The sequence below is a fragment of the Mustela erminea genome, chromosome 3, assembly GCF_009829155.1.
Source record: "Mustela erminea isolate mMusErm1 chromosome 3, mMusErm1.Pri, whole genome shotgun sequence".
Taxonomy (NCBI): domain Eukaryota; kingdom Metazoa; phylum Chordata; class Mammalia; order Carnivora; family Mustelidae; genus Mustela; species Mustela erminea.
Genome location: NC_045616.1, coordinates 84579252 through 84600820, shown reverse-complemented (window position 1 = coordinate 84600820; position 21569 = coordinate 84579252). Strand labels below are relative to the sequence as shown.

Below are 21569 nucleotides of genomic sequence, written 5' to 3'. Positions count from 1 at the left end.
TTGGTGGCTCTGTGTATGTCATGCTTTAGCTATCTATAGAAGAAACTAGGGAAGCTTGGGCTGGGCATGGTGTGTTTGGGATACAAATACTCATAACAACCCCTTTCTTCCTGGTCAGCTTTAAACCACATTGTTCAGGAAGCTGAGCTGATCTTTGGTCAGCAGCCTTCTGATCATGCCTTTTTTTCCTTCAAAGTCCTTACTCTTTGTTCTAAATTTACAAGACCTCATTTTTAATCAGTTGTCAGCAAATCCCAATTTAGCAGGTTGCTGATAAGATACAAGGTGCTACCCTCCCGTTGTCATATGAAACCCTTCAAGTGAATAGACTCTTGATTTGAGCCCCTGAGGACCAAAATGATTCATTTTTGATGGTGGGATATTAGAGAAGTTAAGCAGTGGAGGGGTGTGGAATTCAAACAGTTTTAAAAATGGTTTCAGGCTTGTGTTCTAATGGATTAGGAAATTAAGATCCAGAAAGAGTGATAGTCTTGATCAAGATCACACAGGACATCAGTGGCTAGTCATGACCACATATTTGTCAGCTCCTAGGGCTCCCTGCCTCTTGAGATTACAGTCTATAGGTAGCCATATAGTTAGCCATGTACCCTGAAAGTCAGGCTTGAGTGTCTATGTATGTATGTATGTATGTGTGTGTGTGTGTGTGTGTGTATGCATGCTCATATACAGATACATACATATGCACACATATGTCTTTACAAAGCTCATTTACTTCTCCCTTGTCCTGTGAGCTGAGTGGGTAGAGAGTGGATAGTAGTTTTGTTAATATTGTGAGGACCCCCAGAAGTTATGTATATGGATCCACTCCATATGACCACTTTCTAGCTGGTGGGAAGAAGTGGAGTGAGGGTGGGTTAGTGCTGCTTGTTACTGAATTTATATTTTAAACCAGTGAATTTCAGATGTGGACTGTGACTCAGAAGCACCTGTAAATTACGTTTGCAAACCAGGGGAACTAGGGAAATAAATTCAAGTCAGGTCATAAACTTTAAACGTAAAAGCTGTAACTGTGAAGCTTCCAGAAGAAAACACAGTGTAAAATGTTTGTTATCTGGCATCAGCAGAGGTTTCTTAATAGGATACAGAAAACAATAGGTCTACAAAAAAAAAAAAAAAAGACTTTAAATTTGACTCTGAAAACTTCTGCTATTAAGAGGTACCATTGAGGTATTGCAAACCACATAATGGGAGAAACTATTTGAAAACATACATCTGACATATCCAGAATGTATAGTGAGCTCATAAAATTTAGTAACAAAACAGCAGCTGCACTAAAAGAGAGAGAAAGAAAGTCTTGGAGAGACATCTCACAAAAGAAGATTAAGAAAGGCCAGTAAGCTCATGAAAAAGTACTCAACGTTATTAGTCATCATGAAATGAATGGCAACAATGAAATGAAATGAAAACCGTGGTGAAATATTATGACATACCCACCAGAATGGCTAAAATTAAGACTGCTAGCACCTTGTGTTGGTGAGTATGTGAGTAACCAGAGCACTCAAACATTATTGGAGTATAAAACAATCATTTGGAAAAGAGGCTGGCAGCTTCTTGTTCAGTAATACTCCTCTCTCCCCCAAGGTGCCTGGGTCCCTCAGTTGGTTAAGCATCTGACACTTGGTTTCAGCTCAGGTCATGATCTCAGGGTTGTGATATTGAGCCCTGTATGGGACTCCACACTCAGCTCAGAGTCTGCTTGGGATTCTCTCTCTCCCTCTTCCTCTGCTCCTCCCTCTGCTCGCTTGTTCTCTCCTTCTCCAACTGCCCCCGCCCCCGCCATACCCTGTAACCTAGAAATTCTCCTGGTTATTTACACAAGAGAAATGAAAGCCTCTGTTCTCAAAGAGACTTAAACAAAAACATTCAGAGTGTCTTAATCTATGATAGCCAAAGACAAGGAGGGAACACCCTGGGTGTCCATGAAGAGCAGAATCAATGAACAGTGATATAGTCAAATAATAAAATAATGCTCAGCAGTAAAACAGATCAGAAGTACTGATTCATGCCACAACATGGGTAAATCTCATGACTTTTATGCTGAGTGAAATAAGACTTCCATAAAGAGTGTATACTGTATGATGCCGTTTGTATGATGTTTGGAGAATAGGCAGAACCAATGCTGGGAGCACACCACAACACAACAGAGCAGCTGTTGCCCAGGTGCGTGAGCCTATGTGTTTTGAGGGGGTGGGTGTTGGGGGATGTTGATAGGGAACTGCCCTATGGAAGAGTTTCTGCCTTAATGTGGGTTTTTAAGGTACATATGAAATCATCGCACCTCACTGAAGACACATTTCAGGGGTGCCTGGGTGGCACTGTTGGTTGAGTGTTTGACTCTTGGTTTCTACTCAGGTTGTGATCTCAGGGTCATGAGACTGAGCCCCGGGTTGAGTCCCACATTCAACATAGGTTCTGCTTGAGATTCTTTCTACCTCTCCTGCTCGTGCTCTTTCTCTAAAATACATAAATAAATTTTAGAAAATTGTGCATTTCATTGTAGGTAGCTTTTACTTTAAAAAGGCTGACAAACCAGTATGTAACTTTAATAAATGATAAGCATACTCAAGATGGGCACTGTTAATGTCACAACAATTTATCAAAAAATAAGTTGGATTGTGGATGATACAGAGAGATGGCTGCATACATGATCAGGCAAACGTAGTAAAATACTAATAACGGTAGGATGGAAGTGATGGGTTGTATGTGTATATGTTCACTGTTGCTTTTTTTCCTGTAAGTTTGAAAATGTTCCAAAGTTAATGTTGAGAGTAAGGAGTGAATATTGCTGCAATGGCTGACCTGGCCTAAGTGATACTATCTGTCTACCCCTGGAGTCAGAAGTGGACTGACTTCTATCTGTGCTGGAGAGGTGTAGACCCTTGGAAGGAGAGCAGGGTATCCTTGCCTAACGACTACTGAATGAAAACTGTGGGTAACCAAAAAAATCTGCATGTGGAAGGGCTCTGGTGGTCCCAACCTTACCCTTTACTTTAATCATTGTGTCGGAAATCATGTGATATCTTGATAAACCTCCTATCTTTGACTCTGTCTGGAGATAAGAAAGGGCCCAGTCTAATAACTTTTAACCTTTGTAGAACCAGAAGGGATTCTAGAATCTGCCCTTCCATTTTGTAATCCCTATTCTGCTGCTTAGGTGTTGTAGAAAACAGAGATTTCTCATGTCCAAAAGCTAGGGATCCCCTCTACCGGCTCAGAGCAAAGAAATCAAAACAAATATTCCCAGAAACTCTTGCTGCATATGCTGTGTTAATATCAGGTTTACTCCTAGATTTAGGGTTGGCCCTGTATCTGAGGAAACTTGGGTTTGAGTCATCTATCTGGAAATGCAGTACTCTGACCTACCAGTTGTCTGTAGGGAAAGAAGTCACCTGTGACTGTGTTGGATAAATTTTCCTCCCACCCCTGCGAGAGGCATTGCAGGAATTAATAAGATCATTACAGTGCCACTTGCCTCAATTTGCCTGAAGGACAAATGGACTAGAATTGAAAGGAATGAATTTTGTACAGTGACTCACTGTCTGGTTATCTTTTCTCCTGGGCAGGGTCCTGCTCTAGCAGCAGAACCTTGCAAGCTCCAGCTTTGGAATCATGTGTACTGTACCAAGGAATTTCTCATTTGCAGTTTTCCAAAGCATAGAAGAACAAGGTTCCCTCCTTTGATGGAGCTATGCCAGTATTTCCAAAGACATGGAGCGGATGTCAGAGGGGGTGGGGTGGGCAGAGGAATAGAGAAAGTCTTTTTCTGTTTAAAATTACAATTTTTGTCTGGCGAATGGGGAGGTGATGGGCTAGTGAGTTCATACCCACTTTTAATGTTACGTTGGTGTGAAGCCAGGAAATGTTAAAGCCAGAAGACTCCTCGCACTGTGATCTGACCACATCCTACATATGTGTCAGCTCATATGCCATCTACTTAATGTTGTGCATTTGCTATCAAGTGAGCTTGTGTTTTTTTCTGTTGCCCTTAAAATTTTCCTGAAATACTCTTTTTACTCGGACATTACTTAGATTTCATTTTTCCTCTTTTGCGTCCAGGTTTGTTTATATTGGCTGTAACTCTGATCTTGGGTTGAAAGCTAGGGAAGTTGCTTATAGGGGTTTTCAGGATTTCTGAATATGAAATGCAAGGAAATTGCATAATGTTGCAGCATTTCCTCTTCTTGTTGCTCGCTTGTTACCCAAAATACAGTAGTTCCTTCTAGAAGCTTGAAGGAATTTGGCAGGTCTTACCCTCTGATGGTCTATTGTCGGTCTAGAGAGTTAGTGTTATCCTGACTTGAGGTTGAATTTTTCTTGAGGTCAAACAACAAAGCTTCCTGAATTATAACTATGGCAACAGTGTTTATATAACAGGCAAATCACAGTGTTATTGGGGAGGAGGAGCACTCACAACAATCAGTGTTAGTAACTCCAGAAACACTGCACTGATGCTTAAAATTCATCAGGGCCAGAAATAAGTTAAAATAGATAATCCACCTCTTGACTGCATATCTGCATGTGACCAACCACCTACATGCCCCCAGGAAGACCAGTTTCACCTTTTCCCTTAAAATTATATGATCTTAAATTGAACTTTCTCACAGGAAGTGTGTTAAGTGTCAGCGACACTCAAAGTGTGAAAGCATCACTCTAAGGATAATTTCTTCATCAAGGTCTTTATGGTCGACTTCCAGCCCACTGAGAATGACTGAAAGAAGGTTCATCCTTTGTCTTGAGCTCCTTTTTCCCCCAATCAGGAGTGACTTCTTAGATTAGACACTAACCATATGCATAACATTGTGTTTGATGCCAGGCAGACCCTATAGAAATGTAAGACTGCACCGGTCATAGGAATTTATTTGTAAATTAGAAATAATGGAAAATAAGAAACTGTATTTTGAAGTATTAACCTGTGTAGAATAGACTGTCAGAACAGTGAGAGGCCAAGGTAGTTGGGGGGGGGGGGTGTTCTGCAGCCATGAAGTCAGTCAGACCATCTTTATGGACGTAGCAGAAAGGGAAATAGCATTTTTGAGTACTTGCAGGCACTGTGAGGTTATTTTAGTTCTCCTAAGACCCCCTCGAAGTATTCTTACTTACCTCCACTTTATAAGAAAACATACTCAGGGGGCACTTGGGTGGCTCTCTCAGTTAAGCGTCTGACTCCTGATAGTAGCTCTGGTCATGATCTCAGGGTTGTGAGAATGAGTCCTGCATCGGGCTCTGCACTCAGCAGGGAGTCTTCTGAAGATTCTCTACCTTTCTCTCTCCATCTGCCCCTCTCCCTGCTGTCTCTCTCTCAAATAAATAAATAAAAATAAAATCTTAACAAATAAGAAAACTCAGAAATGTTAAATTGCCATGCAAAATCACATAGTGAAATCACATAGTTAAAATACGGTAGAACCAACTGTCCAGGACCATAGCACTCACTACTCTGTCCACCACCCTGCTTCGCCTGACGCTGTGCCATTTCCCCCAACCTGGAATCCACGGAAGGCTTGTACAGATGAGCGGATAGGATCACAATAATTAAACCTCAAATGAAGCTGCATTTGTCAGCCCAGAAATGCTCAGGGCCACCTTCTAGATGAAATGGAGCTTAGTCTTATGTGTCAAGATGACATTCAGCCAGTTGCCCTGCTCTTCTGGACCATGAAGAACTCTTAACTTTCAGTTATTTGTATCCCTCTGAAATCTGCTGTCCTAGGACTCCACCTTGACTTTCATCCCTGTTTGGAAAAGTGAGTCTTGTCATTCTTCTATGTGACAGCCCTTTGAGTATTTGAAGACTGTATTGTGATCTCTTGATGGGTTTTCTTCAGCAGAAAGAGAGCAGAGCCAGCAAGACCAGGTAGAAGACCAATGCCACAGTGCCAACAAGTGGTCTAAACCTGGCTGAGGGCAGTAGAAGAAGAAATGGGGATGAGGAATAGATTTAAGGAATATGATAGTGACAGAATTGATAAACTGGTTCTGGTGACTCCCCAGGGAGAATGAGGATGGTATCCATGTGGAATGTGGATGCTAAGATGGTAGAAGTGGCAGGTGTCTAGAGCACTTTGTTTTCCCCCAGTATTACTGAGGAATTATACAAGAAGTAAGCCATTTATATTCTTAGGTACAAAGCAGCTGGAAATGCTTGAACAAATGGGAAAGAAAGTGTATTTTTTCTGTCATCGTTGTCATAATCAGGTTGAACAGCAAGTAGTTGTTCGTATACACTAGTGTGCTGGTGTGTTGATAGGCAATAAGGTTTGAATGGCCATCAGATTCTTTTCTCCAATTGGCTTCAGGAGCACAGCCATTTGGTCACTCTTTGCTGGGACATTTTCCAAGAGACTGCCTATGTCTGTGGTGCCTCTTTTGTAAAGGAGAGAGGAGACTTAGTACCCTGAGGTATAGTAAGCCATTCCTTGGTTTGCAATTTACAACTTCCTGGTGACACCCTTTTGAGTTTTGACAGCCTCAAGTTAAGCCAAATAATGTAAATCCGCTTTATATTGCCTCATAATAAGGCCTGAATTGTATATTTTCATTCTAGTCTAATGTAGAGATTCCTGGAACATTCCAGATACTTAGAAGAATAACATATAGGACCTCAGCAATGTTAGATCTGCTTACCTTTTCTGTCTGGTCAGTGCATCTGGGCATTGTCTTCATCACCTCCAACATGGTGGGGGGCACCTGGGTGGCTCAGTCAGTTAAGCATCTGCCTTCAGCTCAGGTCATGATCCCCGGGTCCTGGGATTGAGTCCTGCATCCTGTTCTCTGCTCAGTGGAGAGCCTCCTTCTCCCTCTGCCTCTATCTACTGCTCTGCCCATTTTGCTCTCTTTTGCACACACTCTTTCTCTCTCTGTCAAATAAATAAAATGAAAAATAAAAAATAAATTAAATAAATAAAATAAAATAAATTAAGTTTCTCCTTTATTCTTCTTCTCAAAAACTGTTCACCAGTCACTCTTTATTGAGTGGCCTGCTGTGTTCTAGTCACTGAGCCTTCTTTACATGTGATTCTGGAGGGTGCAAGAGCAAGGTTTTCACATTTGTTTAGGAATAAGTCATCAGAAAGAGCCATCAAATACATTTTTATTGACTTGACTTTCAAGAGAGCCCCTCTAAGCCAGGAAATGTGATGCTGGTAGTGGTAAGGGGTGAGCGGAAGGGAGCATTGCTAGGTGATAAATAGAAAAGCAGCAGCAGCCATTTACTTCCATTCCCTCCAGTGCATCAGGCTGGGATGATGAGAGGCACTCTTCCAATGGGAGGAGGAGGAAGAGCCAGTACCTAGCTCCAGAGCTCTGCCCTCTCCAGTTGAGACACACCCTTCTTTACTGCAAGGTATTCAAATCGATTTTATCTCTCCATGCTTAAGATTCAAACAGTTCCTTCTCAAATCTATTCCAAGTGTAGCTTGTGGCCCACTGTGACAAGAGGGTCTCTCCTTGATCTAAAAATGCATGTCCACTATTAAGTGGCATTCTACAGACAAAGGTTGTCTTACTAGTAAATTCTGAGGAGTGTCACTTAAAATTTCTAAATTTAACCTGTTAATGAGAGTTTGACAAGAATTCGAATGTAGTACTCTACTAAGAAATCTGTCTGCCACATGGTGCTTGGTAGTGCTGGCCAGTTCTCTGTGTATATGCTCAGAGTTTCAGGGAAGCATGTTTTTTGGGCATCCTGAAGTGTCTCAGGCTGGTTGTGGTTTTCAGTTACTGCTATGCTTGTATTAATTGGAAGTTTGTGGAATTACTGTTATGTTTAAATTGGGTGGAAATTTTGTTCTTACATAATGGTTGCATTGTTGCCACTTTAATTACTGCTTAGCTTCTTTTGAGTTCTTTGTTAATTGCCAAGGTTTTGTTTTGTTTTCCGCTAGGAAGTGGAACTGAGTGGGGAAGTTGCATGAAGTTGGGGTTGAGCACAGCTAGTCTAGAGCACTCTGCCACTTGTTAGCTTTGTAATCTTTGTAAAGTTATTTAACCTACATAGTGCTGTGAAGTGGAGGCAGTGCTCTTACCCTGTAGGCTTCAGGATGAAATAAAATTATTTATCTCAGTGCTTAGTATGGTGCACGGCACATAATTGGTGAAAAAGTGGTTGAACAAGTGGTTGGTGGTAGGTGGTAACTTTTGTTTCTGACTGCTGTTTTTAAAAAAATTGAGAACCCATTCCTTTGTAAGTTGGTTTTGGATGGTTATTTCTTTTCCTTGCTCTTAGTCCCTTACTCAGTTTCAGTTGGTTAAATTGAAATGCTGATGAGCCCAGTGTTACTGACTCCCTCAAACTACATTCCCATCCTTAGCCTTTTATCCCAGAAGGGGATACATGTGAAGAGAATTAATGAGGAAGATAAAAATAATGGTGGTGGAATTTTATCTTTATGGAACTCTAAGTGGGACATGGAATCAGTATTCTCTGCTTGTGTTAAATGTTTTATATCTATTATCTCATTTAATTTTCACAACACCCCTAAGAGGTAGGGAATATTAATGTCCTCATTTTATAGGTGGTGTGATTAAGGTTTAGAGATGGTAAGTGACGGGAGAAAGTATATTAATTGAATTAGTCTTCATAGGAGCCATAATTCAGGGACTGTTTAGTGACCCGTGTCCCCTTGAATTAAAACAGGAGAGTTATGTTCTCTCCTTTTAAGACAAAGCTTGCTTGAAAGCTTGCAAACTTGACATAATTCTGCTAATCAATCATAAGACAGAAGCCATGGCCAAAGAGACCATTTATTTCAGGAAGTTGGCCTCACCTCTTTACTTTATTCAGTATTACACTAGTGGGCCACCAAAAGCTTTGTAGAAGAATATTTCCCCTGAAACTAATATAACAAGGTATATTAGTTATACTTGAATAATAATAATGAAAAGATATCCCCAGGTTTATAAAAAATTTTTTAATTATAAAATTAAAAAACAAAAGAAAAAGAAAAATACATTTGCAAAAAAAGAGAAAGAGAAGATATCCCCAGAACAGAATGACCATTTTTCAAGGTGAATTAGAGAGAGAGAGAGAGAAGATATCCCCAGAACAGAATGACTGTTTTTCAAGGTGAATTGCATACTCTCAGCTTCTGCCAGTATGGGAGCTATTTATGAACTTATAGACTTCTGGTTTTGCTTGGTAGTAATGAACATTTGCTACTGCTTAGAAAAGTAAAAGAGTATTGTAACCTCCCTGTAGAGGCAAGATAGAATAGGAAACCTCTCACTTGCTCTCTGTCCTTGGACAAACTGTATAACCTCTCTAGACCTCAGGTTTCACATCGCAAAATGGGAACAGTCCTGGTACTTATGCCATAAGGTGGTTAAAAAGATTCAATGATGTGTGTAGTACTTGGTAAGTTAAACAAAGTGCTGCCATCATTTAGTGCTGCCATCTGGCCTGTGTGGTGGTGAGGCTTCTCCCCCACCCTGGGCCTTCCTTACTGGGCCATGTAGTCACACAGTTCTGATGGGCATGGTTTGTTAGGTTTATTAAAAAAAAAAAACAAAACTCATTGTCTTTGGCTCATAAACTAGCAGAGATGAATGGCCTGGCCTCAGAGTATTGGGCAGCACATGCTTCTGGCACCTTTGGCTCATTGATCACACCTGTCTGATTTGGGGAATGCTTGGGTGTTGCACACACGGGCTTTCCTGAGACCCAAGAAACTTTGAAGGGATGTACTTTGGTGCAATTCTCCTCCTAATAAAGGAGAGCTAAAAGTCTTGCATTTTGTTCTTCTTTCTGGATTTGCCATTTATAAACAGGAGCAAGTTTCTCTCAGAATGTTTAAATTTAATGGACAGAATGAATTAGTCAGGATGCTGGAAAATAAAAGTACTTGACAAGGTAGAGTTTCTTCCCTTGCACTTGGCTTACCTGGCTTTCCAAGGTTAGTGGAATAGTTTGCTGGTCCTAGTTTTTATGAGGCTACCTATTTCACTCACAGGTCACAACATCCTGCAGGATTGCATTGCTGCCCCTCTGCCCCTCCTCATCTCCCTCATCTCTCTACTATGCACTGATTGCTGATTGCACCAGTCTTCTCCTCTCCAAAAGGCTGTGTGCCTGGTTCACAGTCTTTTGACTCCTCATCTCTAGAACTTTTAAGCATAAAAGCTGATGCCTTTGCCTCAAGTACAGAAACCCTTTTCTTTAATCCTCATCCTCCTGATTTTCAAATAGTGGCTGTGCCTCTTTAGTCTTCTTTAGGAAATCAGTAATAATGAAATGGAGTGATTTGTCTTACTTAGAGTTTGATCATTTGAAACCTTCTTGGCCAATTCCTTTAATTTACAGATGAGGCAGTAGAGGCCCAGACAGGGTGAGAACCTTACCCAGTGACAGAAGTCAACTGAAGGGCCAGGTTGGAAATCTCCTGACCAGCCATTTCCACACACACTTGCTAGCAGGTAGAAATCTCTTTTAGGGTTTCTTTTAGGGTTTCATGCTCGGCTCACTGCCTCTAGAGGTTAAATAAGTGGTTCTTGGCCAAGAGTAGCCATCAGAATCATTTGGAATAGTAGGTAGGTAGGTAGGTAGGTGGATAGATAGATGATAGATGTATATGTACATATGTACATACAAACATACTTATGATGGCCAGATTTACCCTATGCCTTTTCGTATATAAAGAATTAAAATCACCAAAGAGAGATTTGGAAAACTATGTTTACCCCCCTTAAAAAAGAGGGTTGATCTCACCACATCAGGGATTGGAAAAATGCCTTATAGACCAAATGCAGCACATCACCCTCTTTTTGTATAACCTGTGAGCTAAATGTGGCATTTATAGATGAACATTTGCATTTGATTTGATAGGAAATACTAACTTTGAACCCTAATTAAGTCAAATGTTGTCCTCCTTCTGTAAAACCAACAAACAAATAAAACCCAATTCTTTTGATTGGTGGATCTACATTTCAAAAATTATACTCCTTGGAGAAGAGATTCCACAGGATTCTGATGGCCGCTCTTGGTTGAGAACCACTTACTTAACCTCTAGAGGAAATGAATCAAGCATCTCTGAAAAGAGACCCTTGGAACTCTAAAAGGGATTCTAACCTGTGATGAATATTATACCTATATTATACCTATATATTACCTATATTTCAATTTCAAAAAATTGCTATGTTTTAAATTTTATCAACCAAAAATTTGTGGAAATTCACTTTTTCTCTTGTTAAACAAGCATCTGCATAATATTGGTTTTGTTTCTTGGCCCACAAAACCTAAAATATTTTCTATCTGGCTCTTCATAGGAGAAGCTTGCTGATTCTTGCAGTATGTCATTACGTGTTTTACATTGGGGTATTTTCTCTTTTTCTCTATTAGACCACTTTTCCCTTTTATGATTTCTATAAATAATTTAAGGGTTTTACATTGTAAAAGTAACATATTTTCCTTACAACTTTCAAATTTCAAAACCATATAAAGCAGAATGTGAATGATTCCATTTCCCAGTGTTAACACTTAACAGTTTATAATGTATCTTTGTCCTGACTTTGCCATTTACTAGCTGTGAGACCTTAGTTAACCTAAGACTCAAATTCTCCATCTGTAGTACATTGATGAGTTCCTACTCAATTGAATTGTTGTATAGATAATTTGAGATCATTCATGTGAATTGCTCAACATGTTGCTTGGTGCCCAGTAAAAGCTTAATGATTGTAACTATTTAAAACGTTTCTTCTTTTTAATTTAAATATACACATGAGTTTTTTTTTTAAATAATATGATCTGTTTTAAAGTTAAGTTGCACAGGTGATTCTGATATTTATATATCGCAATACCTGAAGTAAATACTGGGAAGCAGGTAATTTTAGAGAGGGTTCATGTTTGGAGGCCAGAAATTGCCTTCCATTTTATAGCATAAGTTAGGGAAAGGGGGCAGGTAATGATTTTATTATTTGAACCTGTAGGGAGGTATAAAATTCACGCAAGTAAATGTTTATTTCTATTTTCCAGGTCTACAATTCGAACAAAGACAGCCAGAGTGAAGGGAGTAAGTATGTCCCTTAGATGATTTTCTACAGCTGGGGTTGGGATTGAGCTTTAAAAGTTGCTATGCTGGGGAAGAACCACCAGAGGGTACTGTGGGCATGTTGGGTCTGCCCCATTTCCCTGGTGTAGTCCGTTGCTTCCATCCTGAGTTACCATCTCAGAAACTCCAGGATATTTCAATGAGCCTGACTGGCAAGACGGTAGTGACACCTTGCATTTTATAACCTTTCACACTTGACAAAGCATTTTCATGTATATTATCTCAGTTAGCCCTAGGTCTTGAGAATGTAGTTCCAGTAACCACTTAAAAGCCACTTGCTTGAGTACTATGCAGCTTCCCAAGAACCTTGTCCTACGGGAAAGCCAGAATTACCTCCTACACAGTCTTGTTCAAGGGACTGGTTAGGCAACAACTATCTTAGTGATTGCTTAGTAACTGTGTGTTCTTTGTTACCTTTTTGAAGAGGAAGGAGTAGAGTTGGTAAAGTCTGTAATAATATTCCTCTTTGATGGGAATGACCTTGGGCAGCCTCTGTAGAATATACAGCACATTTCCCCTGCTGCTGGCTCTGAGCACTCTGGTTAATCATAATTTCCAAGAACATTTATAACCTTGTAAAGACTATGGGATTAAAATGAAAAGGCCCTGCTAGTGTTAGGGCTGTTGATGTCCTTGGTGCCTAGGAGTATGAACCAGTTCCTTCCAGGTTGTTAGCAAGAGTGCGAAGGAAATCCTGTCCCCTTGCCTCAGATTTGCTTCGTAAAATCCACTGGGAGAAACATTCAAAGAGCCCTCCTGTGAATTCCAGTGATGTAAAAAAAAAATCAGTAAAGCACTATTTCTCCATATGGACAAAAGGATGAAGTATTTTTGCGTGTGTTAAATTCATTAAAGGACAGAGATTTTCCTTTCATTCTTTCCAAAATACAGATTTTGACCAGGAGTTTTATATAAAATATTAGGTAATTTGGAGTGGTTGGTATTGGTAGGTTAAGAGGCCTTTAGAAGAGGGAAAATATTTTTTCTTTTTTTTCCTTCAAGAATTGGATAAGGGAAATTTTTTTCAAGGAAACAAGTGCTTTTCCCTGCCTCTGTATCCCCTGGTGGGATTGTTTCAATATATCTGAAATCAATTATGGCTAACGTATTCTAAGATAACAATAGCAAAAACCACAGTAATAAAAATGAAGGAATATGGAAGGCTGTTGAGTAACTTGCAGTAAGGTAAGAAGAGCTGAAGAGCCAGGCTTGAAAGCGTACCAGCTCTGGAGCCCAGGAACCAATAAGAAAGGGTCTTCTGAATAATATCTGCAGGATGACTAAGCCCTAAACTGTTTTTTAGTACCTGCCTCACTCTTCTGAAGATTCAGATTCCTAGAAAGATAACAACAGGTTGGTCTAGCTTAGGCTGATGCAGGGGAAAACAAAACTGTTACTGACAGTTTTAAGAGTATTGTATAAAATGGGAGCAAGGTAGTTTTCCACTGGGAAATCAGGGAAACCACCAGAACAAGAGAGGGTAGATGGTCAAGCAGACTTAAATAACATGCCCATGTAATGCCCCAGCCTGGGACACACTATTCTATAATGAATGACCCCAGAACTCTGAGGAATGGGATACGTAAGAGCGACTACCAATCAGAAGTTTGCTTGTGACTTTTGATAAACCTTCTCCTCTCTGCTTGAGATCAGTGCCAATAGATTTGAAAAATGACCCTGATTCTCTGGGTGTGCATGCCATCTGGTTATACCGTTCTGTAGGGCCTTTGGGAAATATGTATTGGAAGCTAGTATCCTTTGAACCAGTGATTTATCCTAAAGAAGTAGACCAAAGTATACAAAAATGTTTGTGCAACAAGGAGGTGAACTGGAGCATTGGTAATAATAACAAAGAGAGACAGTTAGATGTGCAATAGGAAGTTGATTAAATATATCAAGATGTGGGGCGCCTGGTGGCTCAGTCAGTTGAGTGCCTAACTCTTGGTTTTGGCTCAGGTCATGATGTCAGGGTGGAGCCTCGTGTTGGTCTCTGTGCTCATTGCAGTCTGTTTGAGATTCTCCCTCTCCTTCTGCTTCTTCACATTCCCTTTCTCCCCCCCTCTCTCAAGTAAATAAATAAACTCTTTAAAAAAATCAAGATATTGTGTAGTCTTTAAAAAGAACAAGGGCAGTCTAGGTGTATTTGTGGAAATGGTGCCCTCGGTATCTTATTTTTTTTGTTGTTGTTTTGTTTTAATTTGACAGAGCACACAAGCAGAGGGAGAAGAGAAGCAGGGGCCTGATGTGGGGCTCGAACATAGGATGCTGGGATCATGACCTAAGCCAAAGGCAGACACTTAACTGACTGAGCCACCCAGGCACCCCACACAGTATATCGTTAATTGAGGTTTAAAAAATCACGTTACAGAGCAATGTTCTTAGTAAGATATTTGACTTCTCTAGATATATTGATAGAAATAAGTCTGGAAAGACCTTGATCATGAAACAGAGTGGATAGAGTATAGATTATTGGGAGAGGCTGACCTTCTGTTTTAAATACTTCTCCATGCTTTGCATTGTCTACAGTAATTATATATTTTAAAATCATAGCTGTTTATCCACCACTTACTATGTTTACGAATGTTTTATGCATATGAGCTTAGTTCATACTTGAAACACTGTGAGATAGGCACTTTCGACCTACTTTGTATATTAGGAAATTGAGGTTAGTAAACTCAGGCAGCACAATGTAATCTGAATTCTGTCCAACACTAGAGGTTCTACTGTTAACCACAGAGATACCTCCCAAAGAAAAGAGCAACACAGAAAGTTCCATTTTGGAGACTACAGACCCATGCAACAGTTTGCTTTTGGCATACCATTATTCACAGAGCCCAGAGAACTGGCTGCCTGGAGTGTCTAATGATTTTTCAATTGTAAAAAATTTTTCAATTTTTCAATTTTTCAGTGACCCTTTCATTTAGCAAGCTGGAGAGCAAAACGATAGATTAAAACATATTGGCCATTTTTGCAGGAGTGGTTTGGATAGAAACAATTTTTTAAAGTATTATTCCGAAAGTTGTTCTGTTTTCAAGCTGGCAAAACCAGAGCAGTGTTCTGGATTGATACTTTATCACCTCCTCTGGCATTAGGACCCCATTTTCCTATCATATGATGCCTTAGCTCCCTCTCTCTTCCGACATAGTTGAACTTCCCGTGTCTGTGGATCAAAGTATTTTTTCATTTTCCTTCCACACCCGCCCATGGGCTCAGCTGCCACCACAGGTGGCACTGTTGTCCAGAGTCTGATTGTTCTGTAACCTGATGTTTATACCACCATTGAAACTGTTTTTGAGGGAAGTCAGTCTGACAGGATTTTCAGAGTGTGGCATTGCTCTTTTTGCCTTGAATATCCAAATTCTAAATGTGTAGCCTTTTCCTTTCTAGAAAATGTTTTCATGGGCATTTGAATACCACTATTTTATCCCAGAGTCAGAGTGTTTTGAAGGGCCAGGTAGGAAAAGGAAATTCCTTTGGGGAAACTTCTGAATTTGTTGCTTTGATATTGAAGTTCCTCTCAGGGCATACAGTGCCTGTGGGGTATCAGACAGGTCCATAAATAATGCCTGTCAGCTGCTGGTATTTTCCGAATGGCCCAGTTGTCAGGGAGAGGATGGCAGCCGATAAACACAAATTTCTTTGCAGAGCCTTTTTCCTGTCTTCTTCTCTAGTCTCTGTTTGAATCTCATGTGTAGAGGGATTGCAGGAATCATACTACGCAGTTTGCGGCATGGGATCATCACAGGCCCCTTGCTTCATATTTATTGATTCATTCATTTCTTTATTTGTTTGCTTTTAATTCTTTTCACAGCTCCTGTTTCCTTCCTTCAATATAGACCACCACTCTAATGTGTACATTAAGTGTATTTTTGAGCAATATTGTATCTTTTATCTACCATGAGGGTATGTTATGTTCTCTTTCTTTGCTGCCTCAGCCTTGTATTAGGAGCCATCCCTATTCCTCTGTCTGCTTCTAGACCGTGGCTTCTGTCTGCAGCACCCTCTGTGGTGTATCACACTCTGTATCTGTTTTTACACAGCTGCACACTATATCTCCTTAGGACTTCAGCTCCTCATGAGCACTAACAGCACCATAGTGAACAACTTTGTATAGCTTGTACATCTCCCTGTTTGAGAATTTCTTTGAGATATATATACCCTTGAGGAGAATTGTTCGCTGATCCAAGGGTGTGAATATACTTAGTTTGAGGGGGTAATTCTCTGGAGTAGTCTGTCAGCAGTCCCATCAGCCCTACATGAGGATTTCTTCATTTCTGCCAACTTATTTGGCTTTGGAATTTTTTGTCAATCATATAAATACGATAGCTCATATTGTTTTGATTTGCATCTGTCTGATAATTGGGATGTTTCATATGCCTTTTGACTGGGTTTCTCCTTCTTTGGATTAACTGTTCATGTCCTTTGCTCAAGTTCTCTTCATTTGCCACTTTTTTCTTATTGATTTGTGAAGTTTCTTCTATATTTTAAAGAGCCATCACTTGTTAGCTGTAGACATTTTAAATACATTTTCCTATCTTGTCATCTCTTAATATTATTTGTGATTTTCTTACTTGAATGTAAAGCCCTCTTATATATTGAAGTATCCTTTCCTTTTTTTTTAATTTTCACCTTCTGGTTTATGATTTTCAAGTTGTGTTTTAAAAAAGGCCTTTCTAGCCCATATTACAAAGATGTGCACCTACCTTTTGTTTCATTGGCTTCATGATTCTGTCTTCTATGTTGAGGATTTTAATCCCACTCATACCTACCATCATATGTGGTGTTTCCTGAAGATCCAGTTTTACTGTTATCCACATGAAGAATCAGCTTTCCCACAAATGTCGGTCTTCTGCTTTTGACTTACAGTGCCAGCTTTACTGTATATTAGGTTTGTATATCTGAGCTCTTTCTCTGGGTTCTTTAAGTTCCTGGCCTGTTTGTTCTAGTGGTAATACCTCTCTGCTTTTCATATAATATCTTTGTGGAAAGTCCTCCATGTCTGCTACTCTAATTTTTAAGGTTTGACTTAGCTGCTTGTAGACCTCTATCCTTGGGTAAATTCTAACATAAGTTTTATAAGTTTCTCAAAAACTTAAAACTTTCCTTTAGATTTGCATTGGATTGTATAGGTTAATTCATAGAAAACTGACATTCTTATAATACTAAGTCATCTCCAAAAGTTTGGAATGTCTTTCCTTTTATTCAGATTGCCTGTGTCCTGTATCAGAGTTTTGGTTTTCTACATAGAGGTCTTGGGTATTCTTAATTAAGTTAAACCCTAAATGTTAAATTCAAAAACCAATCTGCTATTTATGCCAGTTCTATGGGTCTCTTACTGGGAATCCTGTTGCCATCAAGGGACTTGCCCTGGGTTTATTCATGGAATGTCCATAACATACATCAGTGATACTGAGTTTTCTCTAGCTGTCCAAATTCTTGCCTGCTAGAGAAAGGAAGGGAGAAGATGCGAATAAGAATATTAGAGAGGAAGGAAGTATGGTGTGCTGTTCCCTAAGCTGCTTTGCTGATTATACCCCAGTGCTAATAACCTAGACCGTTGATAGCTGTCATGGGTTTGCCCCCTTTCTCATTATGAAGAACAGGACTCTGCACTGGGCAAGAATCCCTGCTCCCACCCAGCTCTCTGCAGCCCTGTAAGCCACCTTAGTGCATTATCTCCTCATGCCTTAGTGCGTATCTTCTTAGTCTCCAGGTCCTATTGCTTGCCCTGCCTTTGACTGCAGCTGTGAGATTTCCTCTCCCAAGGCTCTGTGAGAATGGGTTTATTCTCCTTTGAAATGAACTCCAGTAGGACTCAGAAGATGAAACAAAGAAGTGGCCTCTTCTCTGCCAAGGCTGCTGTTGTCCTGTAGTCCCACCTGAGGGATGGTTAGAGAGATGAGAACTTGTCAGAGAGGAAACTCTAGTCCACTGTAAGAGAGTGAGGGAAGGGCAGGCTTTTCTAGTGTGAGTTGATCTCTTCCAAGTTAGAAGTCTTTAAATAATAAATGTCACTACCTACTTAGCTCCAAAAAGATTAGCCTGTTTACAGAAATGCTGCCTTCCCACTGCTTCTCCAGCTGTTTGAAGGCTGAAGGCTGACAGACTGAGCCAGACCCTGAGTTCAGTCTCCTAATCTCAACTCCATAGCTAGCCACTTCACTTAAGTGAATAGTCACTCAAATTCTATAGGTTAATTGGATTATTTCAAAGGTATATGGCCAGATTGGCCAGACGTGCCTTCTTGTGCAGTTCACACTCAGGTCAATATGGACCATCTGGCTTTTCAAGAGGACCTTGCAGTTGATGACGGTGCTTCCTGCTCTTGTTCGATGTGTTCCTGTGTGCTCCTATCTGAACTCTTTGCTGGTTTCCCAGCAGGAGTCCTGCCTTCCTGTAGCTCCACATTCAAATAATACCTCTGAAAGTTCTTAAGTACCCATGACGCAGGGCAGTGTGACTGCAGAGAAGGAAGGACTCCTACAAGTAGAACACATGCCTCTACCTTTAAGGAATATATGGTCTGCTTTTGAGGTTCAGACCACGTGGCGTTGATGGCCAGATGGCCCGTCACGTGTGTGGGTGCATGTCATCTCCATGCTGTCTGCACATGTACCTGCTGTGCAGACAGAATGCCCAGAGCCCGTTGGTTAGAGAGTGATCTCAGAATGGGCTTCCACGTAGGCTAGCAAGAGTTAAAAAAAAAAAATGGGAACGCCCTTCCCTCTTCCCCCAGAAGAAGGAAACACAGCACTTCCTCTGCTTCCAGATGTCAATCCCTTCTTTCCTTCCAGTTTGTTTTTAATCTGGTACTTTTACAGGAATCTTTCGTGTTTGTATAATGCTCAAGAGCTCACTCAGGTTGTCATTTATACCGGGACATGGTGGGGAACACTGAATCCCCTAAGCAGCTTGAAAAATAGGTATTTTTGCTTATTATAAAAATAATATGAATTCATTATAGAATATGAAGGAAATATAGCAGTAGTTTTCAGAAATTTAATATAAATAATTTCTAATGCCACCCTAGAGATAATTCTTTCTTGTTTTTTTTTTTTTTTTCTTGGTGTTTTATATGGATTTTGTTAATGCCAATATATATTTTGATTCCCTTGGCATTATACTGAATATACTTTCTTTATCCTGCCTTAAATAATTCTCAAGCATTTTTCCATGTCATGAAAATTGTTTATAAATGCCATTTGCAATAGTTGTTTAATACTTTGTCATAGGATTATATCCAAATTTGTTGAACGATTTCCTGTCATTGGACTTGGATGTCCTCTGCAGATTTTTGCCGTTATGAGTAGCATCAGCCTGAGCATGCGTCTACCTCAGTCTTTGCACATACCTCAGATAATTCTCTGTGAGTAGGTCCCGCCTCATGGACTGGAAAGAGCTGTTTCGGTGGAGGATACCATGTGAGTGGTGGGGGTTAGCATGCTGCCACACTGGCTATGGAACATGTCCGTGCTGGGCCTCTCTAAGCTTGCATTGCCTCTTCTGTAACATGGGTGATAAATAACCACACCTGTCTCATGAAGTTGCTAGGATGATTGAAGTTTAGCAAAGTGTCTGGCATATTATTTAATAAATGCCTCATTACTGTTGGCTCTTATCCTTTTCATTATTTGGTCATGCCTATTAGTCTGTCATATAAGAAGGGGGAAGCTCACTGGATGGGCAGAAGTGTTCCTGAGGGGAGCAGGAAGGAGAACGAAGGGTGGCAGCTAACATTCCTGCTGTTTTCAGGCTAGTGCCCTATGAGTGTGAGTTCATTAAATCCTCATGACTGTATTTCTCAAAATGGGGTACACATACTACTAGTGGTATCTCAGATAATTTTAGATAGTTCCAGGCACACATTTTAAATTACTGTTTAGATTTATATATTTATTTTCATGTGCATTAGGGGAAAAAACACAGGAACATGTAAGCCCCTGGTTTCTTGAATGTTATTGTTTAGCATAGGATCTGCCTTTTCAGTAAAGAGCCAGAGAGTAAATATATTTAGTTTTGCAGTATTATTTAACACTTGATATTGTAGCGTGAAATCAGCCATAGACAATATGAAAACAAATGCATGTTTGCTAATAGAACTCTATTTACAGATCAGGCAATGGCAAATCTGGCCCACAGATTCTAGGGCTTTGTCAGTTCTTAGACTGCTTTTTTTTTTTTTAAATATTGTACTTATTTACTTGAGAAAGAGACTGAGAACACAAGTGGAAATGGAAGTCTTTCCTCTGTTTTGCCATCCTGTCGTTATGTGGCCAACCCATTGGAACTGGGAGGCCTTTCATCATCATCATCAAACACCTAACCTCCTCAGCTCTTCGCTTTTGAAGGGCCATCCCACATTGCTTCTCAGTGAGCTTCTTCATTACAACTGTCCGTGGCTCCTCACATGCTCTGCGTGACGCCGAGAGATGGTTACTGTGTGTCATTGATTCCGCAGCTTTCCAGGCACAGAAGTGTAACATGGCCCACTGCCCTTCTGCAGGCATTGGACAACACAACCAAAGCTGCTTGGTTCCTGTTACATACATCCGCCCTTCTTAGGTCATCATTCAGTCACATTCCCTGATTGTGCTGTATCCAGGCTTTTCTTGTTCCATAAAGACAAGATTGAGGACCAGGAGAAGAGCTAGGAAGGCACCATTACCTTGCTTGTTGTCTGGCCTCTGATTTATATATTCCCTTCATCTCTGGGCCTCAGCTTCTCTTGATCTATAAAATAGGAAAAGAGATTTAGTCTTAAAGATAGTAGGGAAAGGTTTCATGGGATCATATGGGTCATTGTTTTGGAAAGGTTTTAAAGCCTACAGACATTACTAAAAGTCCAACATTCTATGAAGGCAGCAGAGGACAGAAAGGAGGATTTTCTTTTTCTTGTGCTTCTAGTCACCTTAGGCCTTTTGCTATTAGAACACCCACAGTTGAGAGGCAGGAGAAGGCAGCCACTGGTAACCAGAATCCCTGCGGGATCAGAGCCATCCAGTAGCTGCCAGGTCTCCACTGGTCAGTGGCTTATAAATAGAACATTTCCCTTTTTAAACCCGAAAAGGATGGGCAGCATTAATGGGCATGGCGGCCTGACCTCCTGAGTGCTGGCCCACGAGGCAGTCAGCTGAGTACACCTTCCCCTCCAGCTTTCCATCCACACCTTCCAGGCCAGGCCTGATAGGAGACAGGCGCTGGATCTCTCCCTTGTCTGAATTTCCTTTCCCACCCCCACTCCTCTGGGCCCTTTTGCTATCTCCTTTCCCCTCCCTCTTGTGCTGTGGCAGGTTTCTTGAGCTACCACTTTTATCTTCTGAGCCATGAGCAGGCAAGATGGTATAATTCTAGCTCACCCCAATGCTGATTTTCTGCACCTCACTTTGCCTTATGACTTGTGTGTGCAACACAGTGGATGTGGCCTGCATGGACAGTTGTGCTGTAATGCCCTTGAGAATAACCCTGGCTGAGGGGTTGGGGCCTAGCAAGAGAGAAAGGGGAAAGGAC

General features: G+C 40.6%; 1 protein-coding gene across 4 annotated transcripts in view; it reads left to right on the top strand.

The window, feature by feature from the left end:
• Window positions 1–21569, top strand: part of ARHGAP26 (Rho GTPase activating protein 26) — a 436434-nt gene that overhangs the window by 211246 nt on the left and 203619 nt on the right. For all 4 annotated transcript variants that reach the window (XM_032336318.1, XM_032336320.1, XM_032336319.1 and 1 more), the window contains exon 12: window positions 11987–12023. In XM_032336318.1, the coding sequence (XP_032192209.1) occupies window positions 11987–12023 (37 nt within the window). The remainder of the gene's footprint in view (window positions 1–11986; window positions 12024–21569) is intronic.